This window comes from Silurus meridionalis, chromosome 1 (genome assembly GCF_014805685.1).
Source record: "Silurus meridionalis isolate SWU-2019-XX chromosome 1, ASM1480568v1, whole genome shotgun sequence".
NCBI lineage: Eukaryota > Metazoa > Chordata > Actinopteri > Siluriformes > Siluridae > Silurus > Silurus meridionalis.
In genome coordinates, this window is record NC_060884.1 from 8,278,754 (window position 1) to 8,300,284 (window position 21,531).

At 37.5% G+C, this 21,531-nt stretch overlaps 1 protein-coding gene across 2 annotated transcripts in view; it reads right to left on the minus strand.

Moving 5' to 3' along the window:
• Nucleotides 1-556: 556 nt before the first annotated feature.
• The window catches only part of kdm6al (lysine (K)-specific demethylase 6A, like), a 74,080-nt gene continuing 53,105 nt past the window's right edge, over nucleotides 557-21,531 (minus strand). For both annotated transcript variants that reach the window (XM_046854762.1, XM_046854854.1), the window contains 11 exons: nucleotides 20,573-20,702; nucleotides 20,341-20,446; nucleotides 19,905-20,110; nucleotides 18,326-18,387; nucleotides 18,155-18,229; nucleotides 17,878-18,026; nucleotides 17,408-17,710; nucleotides 16,969-17,110; nucleotides 14,174-14,300; nucleotides 4,248-4,418; nucleotides 557-1,622 (listed from right to left, as the gene is read on the minus strand). In XM_046854762.1, the coding sequence (XP_046710718.1) occupies nucleotides 1,593-1,622; nucleotides 4,248-4,418; nucleotides 14,174-14,300; nucleotides 16,969-17,110; nucleotides 17,408-17,710; nucleotides 17,878-18,026; nucleotides 18,155-18,229; nucleotides 18,326-18,387; nucleotides 19,905-20,110; nucleotides 20,341-20,446; nucleotides 20,573-20,702 (1,501 nt within the window). In that variant the 3' untranslated portion in view covers nucleotides 557-1,592. The remainder of the gene's footprint in view (nucleotides 1,623-4,247; nucleotides 4,419-14,173; nucleotides 14,301-16,968; nucleotides 17,111-17,407; nucleotides 17,711-17,877; nucleotides 18,027-18,154; nucleotides 18,230-18,325; nucleotides 18,388-19,904; nucleotides 20,111-20,340; nucleotides 20,447-20,572; nucleotides 20,703-21,531) is intronic.

Below are 21,531 nucleotides of genomic sequence, written 5' to 3' on the forward strand. Positions count from 1 at the left end.
CTATAATCTGAAAACTTAAATGGAGTGATTGTGAAGTTGTGCATCAACCCACAGAGGAAAAACGATTTCGCAGTCAACAAAACTTATCCACATTGCGGCAGATGGCGTGCATCCTAAGCAGATTTTCATATTTTTAGTTCACTAGGAAGGAAGATTAGATGAACTGGGTCATATTAATATGAATGCGTTGTAGAAGTGAAAGTAACCGAAATATGATCTGATCAAGCAGTTAATGGGATTCTTGACATCACAAAGTAAAATTACTAAGAACAACAATACTAAACATAATGGTCTGTAACATAACACCAAACAAAAAGCCAGCATTAATTATTCATCTATTTCCTCAGGTAAATTTCAAGTGCATGATTTGTCATCTAATCCATAATATCAGATAATTATTTAATGCATTTTAATATAAAACTATCACTGTTTTAGCAAATGCATTTTTTAAATGACTTTCCATTCTAAAACAAACCAATATGATCAATCAGGTAAACATTTCTATAAGGCATCAGATCATATGCCAAAAACAATCAGACAAAAAGCAATAAAAATATTATTTTGAAAACCACTGATATAACATGTGCATGGACATATTACACACTTTTAATAACAATAACTTCAAACAATAAATCACTTTAATTGTTTCTGTACATTGCTGGCTAAGCAGTTTTATTTTTATATAGAAAATGCAGGAGTAGCATTTAAATGACAAAACTCCTTCAAATTTAATGGCAGGTACTCTGGGAAAAATAACAGCATTCCATCAACAAATATCTTCAAGCAATAAATATGCATTTATAAATAGTGAAAATGTACATCAAGATTAGAAACACGGGGGTTGGGGGATCACAATTTAAACTTAGTCTATGTGCAATCCATTTTCTTTGTGACTTGGCTGATATCTTTTTTTTCCTTCATCATTATTTTTCCTTTTTCTTACATAAAAAACAAAAATATTGAATACGGCTTTTAATAATAATGAGACCAAGAAAACGTAAAAGCAGTAAAAAAAATTATATCACCTAAATCTTCACATTACAAATTTTTTTGTAGGTTTTGTCATCCAAAGAAGTGGTAAAATTACTGTCTATCATACAAAAAGACCAGGTAGGCTAGTGCCCTTCATATTAGGGACAACCTTTTAGACACAAAAAAAAGATTGTGTATCAGCTCATTAACAAAATACAAAAAAGGAAAAGAAAAAAGGGAAAAGGGGGAATTTCTCAAGTCAGTAGTCTTGTAATTGACTATGCCAGGTGTTCAGACAATATATACAAAACATTTTCCCCCATAATTTTTCCCCCGTGTTTTCATTTAACTTCTCTGGAGAAGCAGAGCCAAGCCGTATAGGAGAGAGCAGTCCTGTGAGGAAGTGCATCCACTACCGCCCCCTGTAGGCCAACATGATGTGCTGCACTTTAACAACATGTTGCATAGACACACGGCTGCTTCAGCGGGCAGCCCTGGGCCGTCACTATGGATACCAGCCATGCACCGCACAGCCTTAGCTTTCCTGAATATCAGAAATGGTCCATTTTTTTTGTAAGTTCCTGTAATGAAATATTGTCCAAAACTACAGTGTCTTAATGTCAAGATGAAGATGAATGAAGGGGAGGTGCCTAAAAACATAAGAAAAAGGTGTTAAGTGTTTTTCCTACTTAGCAAAATGGAAGAAAAAAAATCCACAGAATGAACTGATCAAATATTTAATTTTCTAGTTACACAAATGCATGTATGTGTGTTGTGGATAGTGGTGATTTGCATCATAAATAAAACACTGAAAATTCCCTATATTTTCAAATATGACGAGGCAAGCAATGCACTGGCACTGTACATTTATTCAACACTGATTCCACTTTAGCTGCCACTGGACTGATCCACAGCAGTGCACTTCTATAAATTGTATATTAAACCAGAAAAAATCATGCCCTGCTCCTTGGCTATCGGATGTGTTGCGCAGCATTCGGAGAAATCACAACTTGACATTGATCTGTTCTCATACCTACTCTCCTGTCCAAATTCTCATCCCGAAGTGACTTCTGCCAAGACTGCCTTCTATAAAACATAAGCTGGAAGCATCTGCACACAATTCACGTAAAACTCCACATAACCCACCAGCTCCTCCTGCTCCCTGACAGCTGAAGATTTTGCCACCTTCAGTGACAGAAAGATCTGCAAGACCTTCAGCTCTACCTTAATGAGTTAGTGAGAGAGAAGGAGAAACATGAGAGTGTAATGTATGAGACTGTTTGCTCTCAGGTGTCTCCTATTCTCACACTAACTCATTTTTATAATCTATTTAACAGAAGAGATCCTGCAGGTCAGCCCATCCTGCAATCCTACACCTCCTTACTGGATCCAATACCTTTCACAACCTTCCAGACAATCTCATCTGAATGCTCCAGACCAGTAATTTGCTAAAACTTGGGCTTTTATAGAGATGATCACTTTATTAGCATTTGATTAGCTATACCTGGCTACTACTTGGCTTTGAAAAGAAGCAGCAAGGGTTCACTTCCCACACATGATGGTTTTAACTATTTGGCTTTATCTTTGTAAAATAATCACAGTTAATAACACAATGTAATAGTTAATGTTTAGTTGTTCATCTATGTCTGTTATCTCACACACACATTTTTTATATTATATATATATATATATATATATATATATATATATATATATATATATATATATATATATATATATATATATACACACAGTATATATATATATATACACACAGTATATATATATATATATATATATATATATATATATATATATATATATATATATATATTTATTGTAGTATATGTATATTATTTTAGATATTTGCATTTATTTTTATTTCTTTGTTATTATTATTATTATTATTATTGTTATTATTATTTATTTTTATTTCTGTTTTTTATTTTTTTGTATATTCTTCTTTTTTATATATATTTGCATCTATTTTTATTTCTTTGTCTTGCTGCTGTAACATAGAAATTTCCCCACTGTGGGACGAATAAAGGTTTATCTTATCTTATCTTATCTTATTTATTTCTCAAAAGTATTGGTTCGTCTGCCTTCACATGCAAATGAACATGAGTAACATCTGATTCTTCATCCATAGAATGTAATATGCATCTGCTAAATGCCGCAAATGTGAATGTAAATATGATGATGGCCCTTTGCAGCGATAACAACTTCAACTCTTTCCACAAGATTTAGGAGTGTGTTCATGAGAATCCAGTCTTCCAGAAGTGCATTTGTGACACTGATGTTGGACGAGAAGACCTGGATCGCAGTCACTGCTCTAATTCATCCCAAAGGTGTTCTATCGGTTTGAGGTCAGGACTCTGTGCAGGCCAGTCAAGTTCTTCCACACCAAACTCACTCATCCATGTCTTTATGGACCTTTCTTTGTCATGTCATGTGTTTGAACAGGAACAGGCCGTCCCCAAACTGTTCCCACAAAGTTGGGACCATGAAATTGTCCAAAATGTCTTGGTATGCTGAAGCATTAAGAGTTCTTTCACTGGAACTAAGGGGCCGAGCCCAACTCCTAAAAAAAAAAACCCACATCATAATCAACTACAATGTAGTCAGACAAGTGCCAATCTTCAGGCAACCGCTAAACCCAAACTCGTCCATCAGATTGCCAGACAGTGAAGCGTGATCCGATGCTTTGCGATACGCTTCGTGATGTAAGGCTTGGATGTAGCTTCTCCACCATGGAAACCCATTCCATGAAGCTTTCTATGCACTGTTCTTGAGCTGATCTGAAGACCACATGAAGTTATTGACTCTGTAGAAAGTTGGTGACCTCTGTGCACTGTGTGTCTCAGCATTCGCTCACCTGCACTGTGAATTTACGTGGTCTAACACTGAGTTGCATGCCCAGGTACTTGATTTTACACACCTATAGCCATGGAAGTGATTGGAACACCTGTCTCTGTGTGTGTGTGTGTGTGTGTGTGTGTGTGTGTGTGTGTGTGTGTGTGTGTGTGTGTATATATATATATATATATATATATATATATATATATATATATATATATATATATATATATATATATATATATATATAAAATTTATATTGTAATTTGTATTTTTTGTATAAATGTGACTGCGATGTAGCAGGAGATAATCTCAGGAGTAAAATTCAGCAAAAACCCTAAATGTAGTACTGTGTATTAAGTATTTTAACATGCATTAAGTACTGAGTACAAATATAATGTACGATGATGTTCACTTACTAATGTAAACTGGTCATAGACCTGCATGAGGTCCTCCAGCCGGTACTGTTCTAGCACCACAAAGCCATCCAGGTCGCTGCTGCCTTTGCGTGCACAGTCCTGGCAGTGAACCACAAATGTCTTCCGGGAGTAGCTCTCACTCGTGACAAAAAGAAGATTGAAGACTTCCACCTAAAAAAAATTCAGCTTTTTATTATTTCAGATCACAGATTAAATAAATGCAAAGTTCAAAAACATGACAAATAAAGCATTGCATGAATACAGCCACATGCAGTAATTATCAGGATCCAAGCACCTTCAACAAATATCACCTCCAGTAGCCAGATCTTGCCGACATTTATAGATACACACATCAAGTTTTGTAATGATCTCAATATTAATTGCTGAAAGCTGATTCTCTGAAGACAGACATGTATTTCAGTAATCCAATAATAATTCAAATCTAGTCGAATTTCAGTCCCCCTATTAACATTCATAACACATATTTTGCCCACCTTCTTATACAATATCTTAATTGTTGTTTTGGAAGAATTAAAAAAAAAAATCTGAGAAAAAAGGATTATTTTTGAAGGGGGAGAGGAGAGATAAATAGACAAAAAGAGAGAGAGAGAGAGAGAGAGAGAGAGAGAGAGGTAGAGAGAGAGAGAGGTAGAGAGAGAGAGAGACAGAGACCATACACTAACATAATTAACAGGTTTAATAATTGGTTGTTGAAAGCTGACTGGTTGAAAGCTGCAATGTTGATATCATTTAAAGATGAATAAAAATCCAGTTAAAGCAGAACAACGCATAACAGCAAATGTCCAATCATTACAGCTACTGTATTCAGAATGTGAAACCATATGAATAGAAACAGCATCCCCCCGTGACCAATCCAAGTGAGATTATCAGACACTAGAAGGAACGCAAACTACCGTAATTTCCGGACTATTAAGCGCACCCAAATATAAAACTGAATTTGACAAAGATTTTTATTTTGAACTTAAATAAGCCGCACCTGTCTATAAGCTGCAGGTACCTACATTGAAACAAATGAACTTTACACAGGCTTTAATGAAAGACAGTGTCTGTTACACGGCTTGTATCTAAACAGTAGCCGGCCAAGAAAGTCACTGTTTGGCTTAAAGCTTGTGAAACCAGGAAAAATCCAGGAAAATCCATAAATTATCCGCTTCATTGTTTAAGCCGCGGAGTTCAAAGCGTGGGAAAAAAGTAGCAGCTTATAGTCCAGAAAATACGGTACTATTCACACTTCATGACGATCGCTTAAAGGTGAACCTTGTGCCTGGTAAAACCTGATTGGCAAATAAAAGCCCAGTAATTAGGAATCACAATAAATCACAAGTTAGCACTCAGGCTGCGTTTATACTTGGCATTAACATGTGATCACCGTGACCTGATCAAGCAGATCGGATCATCAGTCAATCAGGACACGGCGTGTTTACACTTGGCAACATAAACTGACTTCTCTTTCTGCATAACCATTAGGATTTATCTTTCCCACGCGATATTTAAATAAGTCTGCAGAAGATGGCCCCAGTGCAGAGTCGACCTGAAGTTGTGGGTTGTCTTTTGAAAACCATTTTCAGTCGTGGGACATTTTACATAGAAATATGGATCAGAGAATGTTGCCAGCTGTGGTGGGGAAAAATGCTCGTTCTTTACAGAGAACTTTACCACTGTATTTGTGATGTTCTCCATCCGCGACACCTCTATATGAACTTAAACTCCATCCGTATGCATGACCACAACCAAACCACTGCACCAGTCCTTAGAACCTTGAAATTTCATTATAATTGTCTGCACCAGTTGTTTAGGGACACACTCTGACCCATAGAACAGCTAGTTAAACTGTGTGTTGCTGAAATGAGCTTAGTTACATAACAGTGGTGTGAAAATGTTTCCTGATTTCTTCTTTTTTTTTGTTTCAGATCATCAAACTAATTTAAATATTAGTAAAAGATAACACAAATTAACACAACATGCAGTTTTAAAATAAAGGTTTTTATTATTGAGGGAAAACAAAATCCAAAACTACATGATCCTGTGTGAAAAAGTGTTTTCCCTCCTAAACTTAACTGGTTGGGCCACTCTTATTAGCAACAACAGCAATCAAGTGTTTGCGATAACTTGCAATGTAGTCTGTTACAGCGCTGTGGAGGAAATTTGGTCCACTCATCTATGCCTAATTGTTGTAATTCAGCCAAATTGGAGGGTTTTCGAGCATGAACCACCTTTTTAAGGTCATCTCACAGCATCTCAATAGGATTCAGGTCAGGATTTTGACTAGGCCACTCCAAAGTCTTTATTTTGTTTTTCTTCAGCCATACAGAGGTGGACTTGCTGGTGTGTTCTGGATCATTGTCCTGCTGCAGAATCCAAGTTCGTTTCAGCTTGAGGTCACAAACAGATGGCCAGACATTCTCCTTCAGGATTTTTTGGTAAACAGCAGAATTAATGGTTCTATTCATCACAGCAAGTTTTCCAGGTCCTGAAGCAGCAAAACAGCCCCAGATCATCACACTACCACCAACATATTTTACTGTTGGTATGATTTTCTGAAATGCGGTGTTCCTTTTACGCCGGACGTAATGGGACACACGCCTTCCAAAAAGTTAAACTTTTGTCTTGTCAGTCCACAGAGTATTTTTCCAAAAGTCTTGGGGATCATCAAGATGTTTTCTGGCAAAACTGAGACAAGCCATTATGTTCTTTTTGCTCAGCAGTGGTTTTTGTATTGGAACTCTGCTATGCAGATGATTTTTGCCCAGTTTCTTTTTTATAGTGGAGTCATGAACACTGACCTTAACTGAGGCAAGTGAGGCCTGCAGTTAATTGGATGTTGTTGTGGGGTCTTTTGTGACCTCTTGGATGAGTCGTCGCTGTGCTCTTGAGGTAATTTTTGTTGGCCGGCCACTCCTGGGAAGGTTCTCCACTGTTCCATGTTTTTTGCCATTTGTGAATAAATGGCTCTCACTGTGGTTCATTGGAATCCCAAAGCTTTAGAAATGGTTTATAACCTTTTCCAGACTGATAGATCTCAATTACTTTCTTTTATTTGTTTCTGAATTTCTTTGTATCTCGGCATGATGTCTAGCGTTTGAGGATCTTTTGGTCTACTTCACTTTGTCAGGCAGGTCCTATTTAATAGAGTTCTTGATTGCGAACAGGTGTGGCAGAAATCAGGCCTGGGTGTGGCTAGAGAACTTTAGTTTTTCCTTAATAATGAAAACCTTCATTTAAAAACTGTGTTCACGTGTTATCTTTGACTAATATTTAAACTAGCTTGATTATCTGAGACATTAAAGTGTGACAAACATGCAAAAAAATTATACATCCGGACCGTTTCACACCACTGTGTGTGTGTGTGTGTGTGTGTATATATATATATATATATATATATATATATATATATATATATATATATATATATATATACATACATACATACATACACACACATTATATATATACACACACACACACACACACACACACACATAGGGCATCAACATCTCAAAAAGTTGGGACGAGGCCATGTTTATCACAATGTTTACCATCCCCTCTTCTTTTTGCAAACGTCTGGGGACTGAGAAGACAAGTTGCTCAAGTTTAGGAATAGGAATGTTGTCCCATTATTGTCTAATACAGGCTTCTAGTTTCTCAAATGTCTTAGGTCTTTGTCGCATCTTCCTCTTTATGATGCGCCAAATGTTTTCTATGGGTGAAAGGTCTGGACTGCAGGCTGGCCATTTCAGTACCCAGATCCTTCTTCTATGCAGCCATGATGTTGTAATTATGTGTATGTGGTCTGACATTGTCATGTTGGAAAATGCAAGGTCTTCCCTGAAAGAGACGGTGGTTGATGGTGCCTTTCCAGATGTGTAACCTGCCCATGCCACACGCACTCATGCAACCCCATACTATCAGAGATGCAGGCTTCTGAACTGAGAGCTGATAACAACTTGGGTTGTTCTTATTTTCTTTAGTCCAGATGACATGGCGTCCCAGTTTTCCAAAAAGAACTTTACATTTTGATTCGTCTGACCACAGAACAGTTTTCCACTTAGCCACAGTCTATTTTAAATGAGCCTTGTCCCAGAGAAATCGCCTGCGCTTCTGGATCATGTTTAGATATGGCTTCTTTTTTGACCTATAGAGTTTTAGCTGGCAATGGCGAATGGCACGGTGGATTGTGTTTACCAACAATGTTTTCTGGATGTATTCCTGAGCCCATGTTGTGATTTCCATTACATTAGCATTCCCGTATGTGATGCAGTGCCGTCTAAGGGCCTGAAGATCATTGGCATCCAGTATGGGTTTCCGGCCTTGACCCTTACGCACCGAGATTGTTCCAGATTCTCTTAATCTTTGGATGATATAATGCACTGTAGATGATGATAACTTTACACTCTTTGCAATTTTTCTCAGAGAAACTCCTTTCTGATATTGCTCCACTATTTTTCGCCGCAGAATTGGGGGAATTGGTGATCCTCTGCCCATCTTGACTTCTGAGAGACCCTGCCGCTCTGAGAGGCACTTTTTATACCCAATCATGTTGCTAATTGACCTAATAAGTTGCAAATTGGTCCTCCAGCTGTTCCTTAAATGTAAATTCAACTTTTCCAGCCTCTTATTGCTACCTGTCCCAACTTTTTTTAAATAAGTAGCTCGCATGAAATGCAAAATGAGCCAATATTTGGCCTGACATTTCAAAATGTCTCACTTTCAACATTTGATATGTTATCTATATTCTATTGTAAATAAAATATAAGTTTATGAGATTTGTAAATTATGGCATTCCTTTTTAATTCAAAATCTGTAGTGTCCCAACTTATTTGGAATCGGGTTTGTAATATATATACACACACACACACACACACACACACACACACACACACACACACACACACACATTCAGATGTTTGTTTTCAATATTTGTACATCTTATTTATGCATATCATTTAATTATTATACATTCTAATGAATTATATATTCTAGATTACAGTATATGTTTACAACTGAAGATATTGAAATGTCTATTTTTAAACAAAAAACCTACAAAATTTTTAATGTTGTATTATTGTTTATATATATATATATATATATATATATATATATATATATATATATATATATATATATATTTTTTTTTTTTTTTTTTTAAGTATGGTTGTCATTTTGCCATCTGCAATTATCATTAAAAACAATATACATTTGATTTACACAAATTGCTTTTTGTTTTTGGTTGGGGGGTACCAAAAGAAACAACCCAGCATGAGTAAATTTGTTAAAAGGAGAAATCCTCCATGCCCTCCTCAACAAGCAGCTACTACAAGCTTTATAAAATGTCAGAATTAGAGAATTAACTCAATTTAGCATTTTTTAAGTACACTTTTATACAAATACCCTGAATTAGAGTTTCATATAGTTAAAAGCAAAACAAAAAATCAAATTTATCGAAAGAGTCTGATTAATCAATTATTAAAATAATCGTTAGTTGCGCGCACACAAACTTGGACAGCGACCATTTTCAAACAGTGACCGAGACTGACAGAGTGCAAATTCACCAACTAGGAGTAACAGTACAGTTCTACATTAATTATATATATAACTCTATTTACAGAAAATATACATTTATTTATATTCCAGTTTACTCCAACATTTTAATACAAAGTAGTGATAAAATTCACCACTAAAACCATGCCAGAAGCATAGCAGAGTTTACGTGCTCATGAGTGGCACACTGATTGCTCAAGCCAAAGATTGCATCATACTGTTTATCTCCCATTCTTCCACACCCTAAAGAAATTAGTTTGAAATCAGTTCTGGTGTCTGGAAGGCCACTAAAAAACATTTAACTTAGCCATATTCAAGAATCGCTTGAAATAACTTTTGCTTTGTGACATGCTGGAAGTAACTATTATAATGTGGGCAAATTGTCACCATGAAATCACATGGTGAGCAACAAACAGGCTGTGGCATTCAAGCAATAGCTATTGGTGTTAACAAACCCAACATTTAGCAACAATATATTCCCACATCATTACGTTCACTGGCCTGAACTTCATACAGTGGGGGAAATAATTTTGATCCCCTGCTGATTTTGTAAAAGAGGTTTTTAAATTAAAGGATATAAATTAATTTGTATTTTTTGATTGATTGAAAAAGTATTTGATCCCGTACCAAATTAGCAAATCTTCTGTCTCCCACAGACCCAAATTAGTCCTTTACCTTTACGAAATAACTTAATTCATTATGTGAATAAAAGACACCATTCACAGAATCAACCTCTTTAATTCAAACCTCTCCACCACCATGGGAAAGACCAAAGAGCTGTCAAATGACATCAGGGACAAGATTGTAGACCTGCACAAGGCTGGAATGAGCTACAAGACCATCAGATGGGTGTCCTGGCAATATGTTTTTGGTCTTTGTCATGCTAGAAGACCCATCCCATGACACTTCTTCAGTGTTCTAGCTGAGGCCTGAAGGTTCTTATCCATGATTCTACAGTGCATGGCCCCGTTCATGTGGTGAAGTCTTCCTGTACCCTTAGCAGAGAAACAGCCCTAAAGCAGAATGTTTCCTCCTCCATGTTTGACAGTGGGGATGGTGTTCTTAGGGTCATATACTGCCTCCAAACACAGTGAGTCGAGTTGATGCCAAACTTGTGCAGGTCTAAAATTTTGTCCCTGACCTCATTTGACAGCTCTTAGGTCTTGCCCATGGTGGTGGAGAAGTTTGCGTTGAAGGGGTTGATTCCGTGATGGGTGTCATTTAAACACATAATGAGTTGATATTAGGAGTAATTTCCTAAAAGGTAAAGGACTTATTTGGGTGTGTGAGAGTCAGAATTCTTGCTGGTTGGTAGAGGATCAAATACTTATTTCACTCGATCAAATACAAATTAATTTATATATTCTTTTTTTTATATTTCTCTCTCTGTTAAAACAAACCTACCATAAAAATTCTAGACTGTTCATTTCTTTACAAGGGGGTACATTGACTAAATCAGCATGAGATCAAATAATTAATTCACTCACTGTACAAGGCAGGTTGGGTCAATCAAGTTTGGTGTTGGCACCAAATTCTAACCCTACCATCTGTGTGTCTCAACTGAAACAGATTAATCAGACCAGGCTACATTTTTCCAGCTTTTAACTGGACAGTTTTGCTGTGCCTGCACCCACTTGCCTGCAAATTCAACTAATTTTCTAATATTTCAGCGGGCATAGCTAAGGATACATATCTAGAGGGTAAGGAGAAAAAATAAGGCGAGAAAGAAATCTCCTTTAAGATTAAGATTAGCAATTTCCGAAGGATGTGTCTATTTCGATTCAAAGAGGCCATGTAAGTCCTTGTTCATTTTGAGACTAGACCTGATCAAATGTCTTTTGAAAACATATTGGCTGATGGCAGTGGTATTTTTTTATTCATTAGGGCATCAATATTATAATTACAGATAGGGGGGAAAAAAGCTATCCAACATAACAAATCTCAAATCAAAGTGACTTATGGTTCATGAAAAACAGATATATGAGCATAGAGCCCTTTTGTATGACTGTTTTGAAGGTGAATTGAAGGTTTTTATTACTGAGGGAAAAACATCCAAAACTACATGGCCCTGTGTGAAAAGGTGTTTGCCCCCCTGTTAAAACTCAATTCAATTCAATTCATTTTTATTTGTATAGCGCTTTTAACAATGAACATTGTCTCAAAGCAGCTTTACACAGATAATGTGGTGATTAAACATAAATATGTTCTTTGTAAGTATGTTTGTCCCTGATGAGCAACCGTGGCAAGGAAAAACTCCCCGAGATGGCATAAGGAAGAAACCTTGAGAGGAACCAGACAAACTGTGGTTTATTACACCCAAGTTCAATTTCTCTAGCCACACCCAGGCCTGATTACTGCCACACCTGTTCACAATCAAGAAATCTCTTAAATAGGACCTGCCTGACAAAGTGAAGTAGACCAAAAGATCCTCAAACACTAGACATCATGCAGAGATCCAAAGAAATTCAGAAACAAATGAAAGAAAGTAATTGAGATCTATCAGTCTGAAAAAGGTTATAATCCATTTCTGAAGCTTTGGGACTCCAGCGAACCTCAGTGAGATCCATTATTCACAAATGGCTAAAACATGAAACAGTGAAGAACCTTCCCAGGAGTGGCCGGCCGACCAAAATTACCCCAAAAACACAGCAACAACACATCCATGAGGTCACAAAAGACCCCACAACATCATCCAAATAACTGCAGGCCTCACTTGCCTCAGTTAAGGTCAGTGTTCATGACTCCACCATAAGAAAGAGACTGGGCAAAAATTATCTGCATGGCAGAGTTCCAAGATGAAAACCACTGCTGAGCAAAAAGAACATAAATGCTCATCTCAGTTTTGCCAGAAAACATCTTGATGATCCCCAAGACTTTTGGGAAAATACTCTGTGGACTGACAAGACAAAAGTTTAACTGTATTGGATGGTGTGTGTCCCATTATGTCCGGCATAAAAGAAACATCGCATTTCAGAAAAAGAAGAACATACCAACAGTAAAATATGGTGGGGGTAGTGTGATGGTCTGGGGCTGTTTTGCTGCTTTAGGACCCGGAAGACTTGCTGTGATAAATGGAACCATGAATTCAGCTTTTTACCAAAAAATCCTGAAGGAAAATTTTCAGCCATCTGTTTGTGACCTCTTTCTCATTCTGGATTCTGATCAAAAACACACCAGCAAGTCCACCTCTGAATGGCTGAAGAAAAACAAAATGAAGACTCTGGACTGGCCTAGTCAAAGTCCTGACCTGAATCCTAATGAGATGCTGTGGCATGACCTAATAAATGTGGTTCATGCTCGAAAACCCTCTAATGTGGCTAAATTCTGCATAGATGAGTGGACCAAAATACCTCCACAGCGCTGTAAAAGACTCATTGCAAGTTATCGCATACATTTGATTGCAGTTATTGCTGCTAATGGTGGCCCAACCAGTTATTAGTTTTAGAGGGTAAACACTTTTTAACACAAGGCCATGTAGTCCCTCAATATTAAAAAACCTTCATTTAAAAAAAATGCATATTGTGTTTGTTATTTTTTACTAATATTTAAATTAGTTTGATGATCTGAAACATTAAAGTGTAACAAACATGCAAAAAAATAAGAAATGAACAAATGCAACCAATACGTTACAGCTGTTTTAATAAATAAGGCCCACCTCATTAAAATTGATTGCTACAAGGCAGCTACATTTTTTGTAAACATACTTTTGAAAATTAATCATCTCCAAATTCTAGAAGAAATCTGCAAAATATCAGATTTAAGTGGGCAAAGCTTAATTGTCCAAAAGTTATGCTTTTATAATAGAAGGAAACAAACAAAACAAAAAATAATAAATACATGGCCTGCACATGACCATGACTGCATTAGACTCTTAGAATACCTAAATGTTATCCCTTTTAAAGACCTGCTGAAAGCTAATTGACAAACAAAAAAAAAATCATTAAAAAATCTCAAAGCCAATCTCCTTGATGCAAGACGAAGAAGGAGAAGGAGAAAAAGAAGAGGAGAATGGAAAGAAAGGACAAGCAGAAGAAAAAAAAATGGTCACAGCTTTGGTTTTGTAAAACACAATGTAAATGGCATGTAGCACCAATATTTGGCCCATCGCAATTTTGGGGACAAAGTATTAATTCACATCTGTAGGACAGTTTGTCTGAAACAACTTTGATTTATTGGAAGATCAGACTACAAAAAAACTAATATAATATCAATACATTTCCAGCGGTTATAACAATACGATCTTGAGCCCTAATAATAAGAATAATATTAATAATATGATCCTTAAAACAAAACAAAAAAAACCAAAAGAAACAAAGAAAGGGTTCCAGCACAGCTTTAGACCCCTAAAAACTCAAAATAAAACCCACCTCACAGATGGTGCAGTAGCGTGCAGGTTCGTCCCTGCTCCTTCCATGCCATATGGTCTCCTTTCCTGCTGCTTTCAGCACCTCTTTTACCTTCTGACACTGTTTAAGTGTCCGCAGCAAACAGAACCTGGAGACAACAGGCCATATTCAAGGCTTTGGTTAAAAAAAATCAAAGAAAAAAAAAACAGGTCATACATGCACAAGATAATTTAGGGGATGCTGATTATTGTTCAGAATAGCTATGAGTTCACACAGTGTCCTCTTTGTCCACAATCACTTCAAAAACTTCTGAAGACAGAGATATTCCAAATCTACTAATAACTCAGCCATAGCTTGGACTTGCTTTCATGAGTGTGGCCACCAGTTTTCCACTGCATCGATAGACTCTTCCGGTTCTTGAATTTAATGCAGAATGACCTCTGTCTTGCCTGGATGATTGTTAATTGCCACTTGTGATTTTCATATTACCAGCAGCTTCCAGCAGGTTCAGGCTGGCCACAAGTTCAGTAGACAGGCTTTTGATAAGAATGCTAGCAGTGTCTTCATTCATATTTAGCCCTCAATTAGTTTGCAAGTCATTAAAGACTCCCTTTAGGTCTCAACCAGATGCTGTATGTTAAACACATGGTACTTCTCCATCCTCAGCTTGAGGATGCCATTAAAACAAGCGGACCTTCAACTTCTGTAACCTCTAAAGCAATCCTGGCAGCACTCATGCATCTGTTCTTTCTTTCTTTCTTTCTTTCTTTCTTTCTTTCTTTCTTTCTTTCTTTCTTTCTTTCTTTAAGACAGCTTCTGTTCCTGATGATCAACCCGATTCTTGCACGATTCTTGCTAAAATGTGAATCACAATTTTTCTCCATGGGAATTGAGATCACGATTCTCTCACAGGATTCTCATGTTTTCAACCAAAACATTTATTGCACTCAAGTAAAAACAGTGCTACACAGGATTTTCAAGTATAATAAAAGTAGTAGTAATTTGCATTTTGCAGTTCTTTCTCGACTGTCATGCGACACTGAGTATATAGACCTGGCAACGCAACGGATGAAAAATAGTTGCGAGAGGGCAGACAGTAGCGCTTGTCTAAAGTCTTTATCATTGCCTTAAAATCCCTCGTTTTCAACAGTGTTTATAGGAGCCATGTCTTTAGCTAGGTGATAAGCGATTGCGTTTGTTATGTCTTTGTGCTGCTGGGAACTTGAGGGGTATGGGGATGCACCGTGTAATGTCGGAGTTATTGAAGTTTGTGTGGTCTGGCGGCTGGTATTTTTTGGTGTGGCTCCCTTGTCTTTCATGGCTAACTCGTACTGTATTTTGTGGTGACGTCTGAGGTGGTTGTAGAGATTGGTGGTGTTACCTTGCGGGGCTGCCACAATGCCAAAGCACTGCTTACAGATTACGACTCGTTGCGCATCATCGTCAGGTTTAAACCCGAAAAAATTCCACACGGTGCAATGTGCTCCTTTTTTCGTTACCAATGTTGCTGCATCGTCGCCACCAGGAATTTCTGAACTGGCGCTCATTTTTTCCTCTCTTTTGAATGAAACCAATGTTACCGCTCTAAATCCACCAAGTTATGTTACCGCTCTAAATCCACCAATGTATTCGGGCCGTCAGATCCAGACTGTTTCTTCCCTCAAGCTGATCTGTACAACCCGGACACCAATTATATTACATCACTTTACTACTACAAACTGTTAACATGACGTTTTTGCACATCTTTTTTTTGGATTGCTGCTATTGCTCTTTTGCACAACATTTTGTTTAAAATTTTGGTAATGACAATGTTCACTTTATACACCACAATGTGCAATATACAACAGGTTTACTGGCGGCGCCATTTTGTGTTGTGTATTTCTCTTACACTGAGAGTATTGACTTGCACTGTCCTGTATTGTCTTGCACTGTCCTGTATTGTCTTTGCACTGTCCTGTATTGTCTTTGTACTGTTTTTTTTGTGGCGAGGACACTTACTAGTTCTGTGATTATTGTTTTATGTAGCACCAGGGTTCAAGAGGAACATTGTTTTATTTCACTCTGTGCTGACTTGACTTAAAATAGAGGCTCAGCTCGCCGCCCAGCAACTGCTGGCCGAACGCATGCTGAAATACAGCGACCTGAAGCGTGCAAGTCTGCTGGCATTGCGGGGAGCTGGGGCATCTCCTGCATCAATGACCCATAATGGATTTGGGGGCAATGGTCTGGATCACCACAGGCTGCTCCTGATTGAGCTCAAATGTACCGCATACCGGTGACATCCGCAAATATAGGGGGGGTGTTTTTGAATCGAGAGCGAGGCCGGATGAGACAAGCGGTTGAATCACACACCTGTTGGGAATTTGTCTGATCTGTGTTCTCTTTTGCAGTGATGTGGGGAAAAGGATAAGAGGAGTGCGAGAAGGGTGCCTCGAGAGAAAGAGAGAGACATGCGTGTGTGTGCGTGTGTGAGACAATAAAAGATAGAATTCAAGAATAAATCTGGTTCTGACAAACCTCGTCACTGCCTCATTGTTCTTTTTCCCCCTGAACAAAACACTCTCCTACAATATACTAAAATGTGCGAGGTACTCACTTCTGTGCAATACTGTAATAAATTATCTTAAAAGAATATTACAGTAAATAAGTCAAAAGGCATGTCCTTTAATGGTGGGGTTTCTTTGGCTTGATTTTTTATTTTCTTTCTTTTTCAAATGGAAAGGTGTAGCACTGTAACTAGTCACTTTGGGCATCTACAACAACATAGGGATACTGTGAAATATCTGTAAATAAAAAGGTGCTTAAAATGAACTCACTTGATCATCTCAAAGAGCTTATGGTCAGACACTTTGATGTTCCTTGCCATGTTCCAGGAGAGATGCACCATAGGAACTGCTGATTTGACAGATTGGAGTTTGTTCCACTCGTACCGTTCCACAGCCAGTTTGTATTGATGTGCTGTGGAAAAAGATATGAAAGATAAGGGCTTGTACATGAGCTTGTTAGACAGTTATATTTAAAGCTCAGGATGAGCCATGACACAGAATCCCCGGAGCAGTGAAGACTAAATGCCTTTCCCTAAACCCCCAATTTTCTGAGAAATATTCCAAAACCTTAACTGTTGAGCCACAAATGCCTTTCACTTGTGAAAGCTTGACATGTGGCAAGTGCTGATATGGATCCAAGATTAAAAATGAGGATGCAAATTTATGCTTCAAGACAGAAAATACTTTTAGTGGCATACAAAACACATACCAGTCAGAGGGCCTACATTCCAGGAGATGTTATTGCACCATCCGATAGCCTGGACCCAGTGCACTGTGCCTGTGTTGAGCCAAACCAGGTCCCCAGGGCGCTGGATAAAGCGGTACACCGGAACATTTGCCTCATACATATCTTCCAGGTTTGGCCACCACGAACCCATCAAGAAGTTGACGTTGTTCTTCTCACAAAACTCGCTCATTACTCCCCAGTAGGGCTCAGGCACTGCGAACCACTCACAGTCGCCAGGCCCAATGTTGATGTTGACAGAGCAGAAATTGTTATGTTCCTGATGACCTAAGGATGTATTTATAACTAATTAACATTTCATCGAACTGAAGCATTTCTTTATATGACCAATTCAGGTGTAACGAATGAGAAAGGTCACAGTAGAAGAGAAAGGCATCAAAGACGAGGTAAGTACAAAGGAACGCTTATGTGTAGGTAAATGTCATGTTACTAACCAGGTGTTCTACTGCCAGGGACCTTCATGAATAGTTGGACAGTGTTCATGCCTAAAATGGTGTGGCCCACATGACTGAGCAGGTTCCCTGCAGACACCACCCGAGCAAACGCAGGCAGCTTACTCAGCTCCTGAAGCTGAAGCTTCCACCTGCAGAGAAGCACAAATGTCAGCACTTCAATGCTTTCATACAGTCTGGGTATATACTTCAGGTATTTCAATTTATGATTTATTAATTACATTTAATTTGATTATTTACACTAAAATCATCCACATACTTTTTCTCATCTGAAACATCAATATTCGTCCCAAACTTAATTTGCTTGAAAGGAGCTTTCCGTCTTCTTGTAACACTAGTGAGAGAGAAGAAACATTTGACATACAAACATGCAACAAAAACAAACCCGCTGAACCAAAAAAGTAACAGGCTAAAAAAAAAATAAACATACTTTTCTGAGGTTGACATTTCAGAGTCTGAGAAATCCTTTTGGCCCTTTTTTTCATTCTCCTCCTAAAACACAGAAAACAAAAGAATAATCAGAAAAATAACCCAGAAACACAACACATAGCTAGAGATGGCATCGAGTCAATACCCAGTATCTGGCACATACCAAAAAAGACTGCTTGGCTATATATATAACAAAAAGAGACTTCTTGGATTATATTTGTGTTAGAATTGATTGTATCATTTTTTTTAACCTTTGCACTGAAAGTACTGGAAAAGCAAGGCCAATTCTTTGCTTTCGCCGTTTCATCTTTTTAAACACTAAATACATTTTGGTTGCATTCTTCTTTTCCAAGCTTTCCAAGTCTGCATTCATCCTGTTGCTATCATCATAACTTGTTCTCAATAAAGTTTAGCAAGCCTTTTTTTTTTTTTTAGATGCAGTCATGAAAGCTCAAGCCATTAAACTACCTTCACTTTTTTTTATCAGACAGAACAGTGCAGCACTGCTACTAGTCCAAACATCTTGTGACTAAATAGAGGATAATCACATAAACAGCAGTCTTTGTAGCTTGACCAAAAAAGATTAAGAAGATCAAACAAGATCCTTGCCTTGTTTCAAGAGAGATGCACCGATTTTACTTGACTTGACTTAATGATGGAAACATAATGAATGGACATTTGAAGCCACCCAGATGAGGATGAGTTCCCTTTTCAATCAGTTTTTTCCTTGCCACAATCACCACTGGCTTGCTCATTAGGGATAAACTTATAAGAAACAAACTTATAAGCACTAAACAATTAAGGCTAGAGATTGTTGTAATATGGAATTAACAATTTTACTCTCCTTCAAATTGTGGATTGCGATACCTTCACCTGTTCACTGTGGAGGCCGCTAGTAATGCCACTGACTGTCTTGATGGTTGTCTTCAAAATGATTATAGTTTTTGTATCAGTGTTTGCTGTTGATTTTTTTTTACCAAACTGTTTTGTAAACAGTTATTCAAACCAAGAGCAGACAAAGTTTTTTTTTTTCTTTCTGTAAACAATTAATCTAGCATGGCAGACCGGAGCAACAAGGAATCCATTAGTCACGTTTTTGTTTTGATTGGGTGGGTAAAAAAAAACAAAAAAAAACGTGCCATGTTATTTAGCAAATGTAGATGTAAATATTACATTATAGTTGGAAATCTGGTGTATCATTACATTTGAAAAGCTTCATGACAAGTGGGTGAACAAATCAAACTATGTAAACAATCAGGCACCAAAAGAAAAACGATCCAAAAAGTATAATAGTAAAACAAACAAGACATGAGACATCACTGGGCAATACCTGAACCAAATTTTTCTCTGACTCCCCCGTATATAATTGCTTGTACAATTTGTTCTAAATCTAACAAAACAACTGCTCAGTGATCTCATAAATGCTGGTGTTGACGACCTAAACATGCAAATGAGATGATATTTGAAGTAAAAGTCCAAGTATCTTGCAGCCGTATGTATATTTACAAATTTTTTCTAAAGGCAAAGTGTTTGTCTTTTTTTATAAATGATTTGGTCACATGCTTTGGTGTGCACCATACCCGTAGTGACTCCTGGAAAGATGTGGCCTGATACTGGGCATACTTGGCAATGGTGGTAAGGGACCGGCTGCTCTCACTTCGCCATTGCTTTCTGGTGCCGCTGGTATCCCAGTTTTCATCAGCTGGCTGGCACAGCTGTGTCCGAACTTCCACCAGGTGTTCTGGGTTAGCCTCCACAAGAGTTTTAGTCGAAAACAGACCTAAGTCTAAAGAGATGAGCAAAGAAAATATATATATAAAAAAAAAATAAAAAAAAAACCCACAACATTTTTTTTGTGGCCTATAAAACAGTATAGCATTCTGATTTTAACAATTTCTCTGTGTTTACAACTGAAATGTATAACTTATAAAAAAAAAATAAAAAAATAAGCACAGGAAGAAATATATTCTAAAAAAAAAAAAAACTTTAGGTTGGCAAACTCAAAAGAACCCATACCAAGTTTGAGAGCTCCTGCTAAGCCACGGATGACAGTGACTGGGTTAGATGGGTTGGTGCAGAACTGGTGCAGTGGGGGAAAAAATGCATCTCTCTTATTTTCCAACTGTAGAGATTACAGGTAAAGATTAAACATAAATAATCAGAGGACAAATGGTCACCAAACAATTAAAACAAAAAGCAACAATGCTTGCATTTATGCAGTATAACTTATTAGTGGTAATGCACTCACGTAAATGCTGGGTGTGGGGGGGTTGAGCTTGTCTTTTGGCAGAGGGGGTGATGGAGGAGGAGGAAGTCGGGGTGGGGGGCACTTATCCAGCAGGATGCTGTTGGTTGAAAGACCGTTCTTCCCAAGATTTCTGCATGAATAGAAAATGTATATTGACAAAGCAATTAGACAGTTTTCATTACCAAATCTGGATTTATAATATGTCCAGTCCTGATGAGCCTCTAATACCTGTTTATGGCTGACAGGATTGGGAACCGATGTAATTATCTGATCTTGTAGCCCATGCACCTCAAAATGTTTTATACTTGCAGGGGTTTTTTGTTTTTGTTTACCACATTTATAAAATTTAGGGTACTGTATTGTTCTTAGCAGTTAAAACCAACTTTACTTATCAACAATATATTTTTAATTTTTTTGCACCATCTTGTGAAAACTCTGAAGAAAAATATATAGTGAAAATACTCAAACCAGCCCCATTTAAAACTAACATCCATGCCACAATCAGTCAAACATAAAATTTGCAAGTTTTCCTGCAAATGTGAAGGTGTACAGGTGTTCTTAATAAAGTACACTAGTGAGTACAAAGAGATCAGCCATTGCATTAATACCATGTTCCTACTATTGTGTAGGTCCCCCTTGGGCATTTAGAACAGCTCTGAGGCATGGATTCCAAACCTCTATGGTATCAAAACCCTAGCAACAGATGCTTTAAGCCAGGGGTGTCAAACTCCTGTTACAAATTGTAATTATATTTGGCCCGCGAGGTCATGTCAAATGTGTATTAGAGCTGCCCGCCAGTATATAGCGCATACACCGCTAATACTACAAATCTCAGAATGCTTTGTCAGTGCAATGTTTATGCAAAACTAAAAGTTTGTTTCCATATAAATAGGTTCAACATTACACATCTAGAGAAGGGAATACACGCACAATTGCAGTAATTTTTCCAATAAATATTG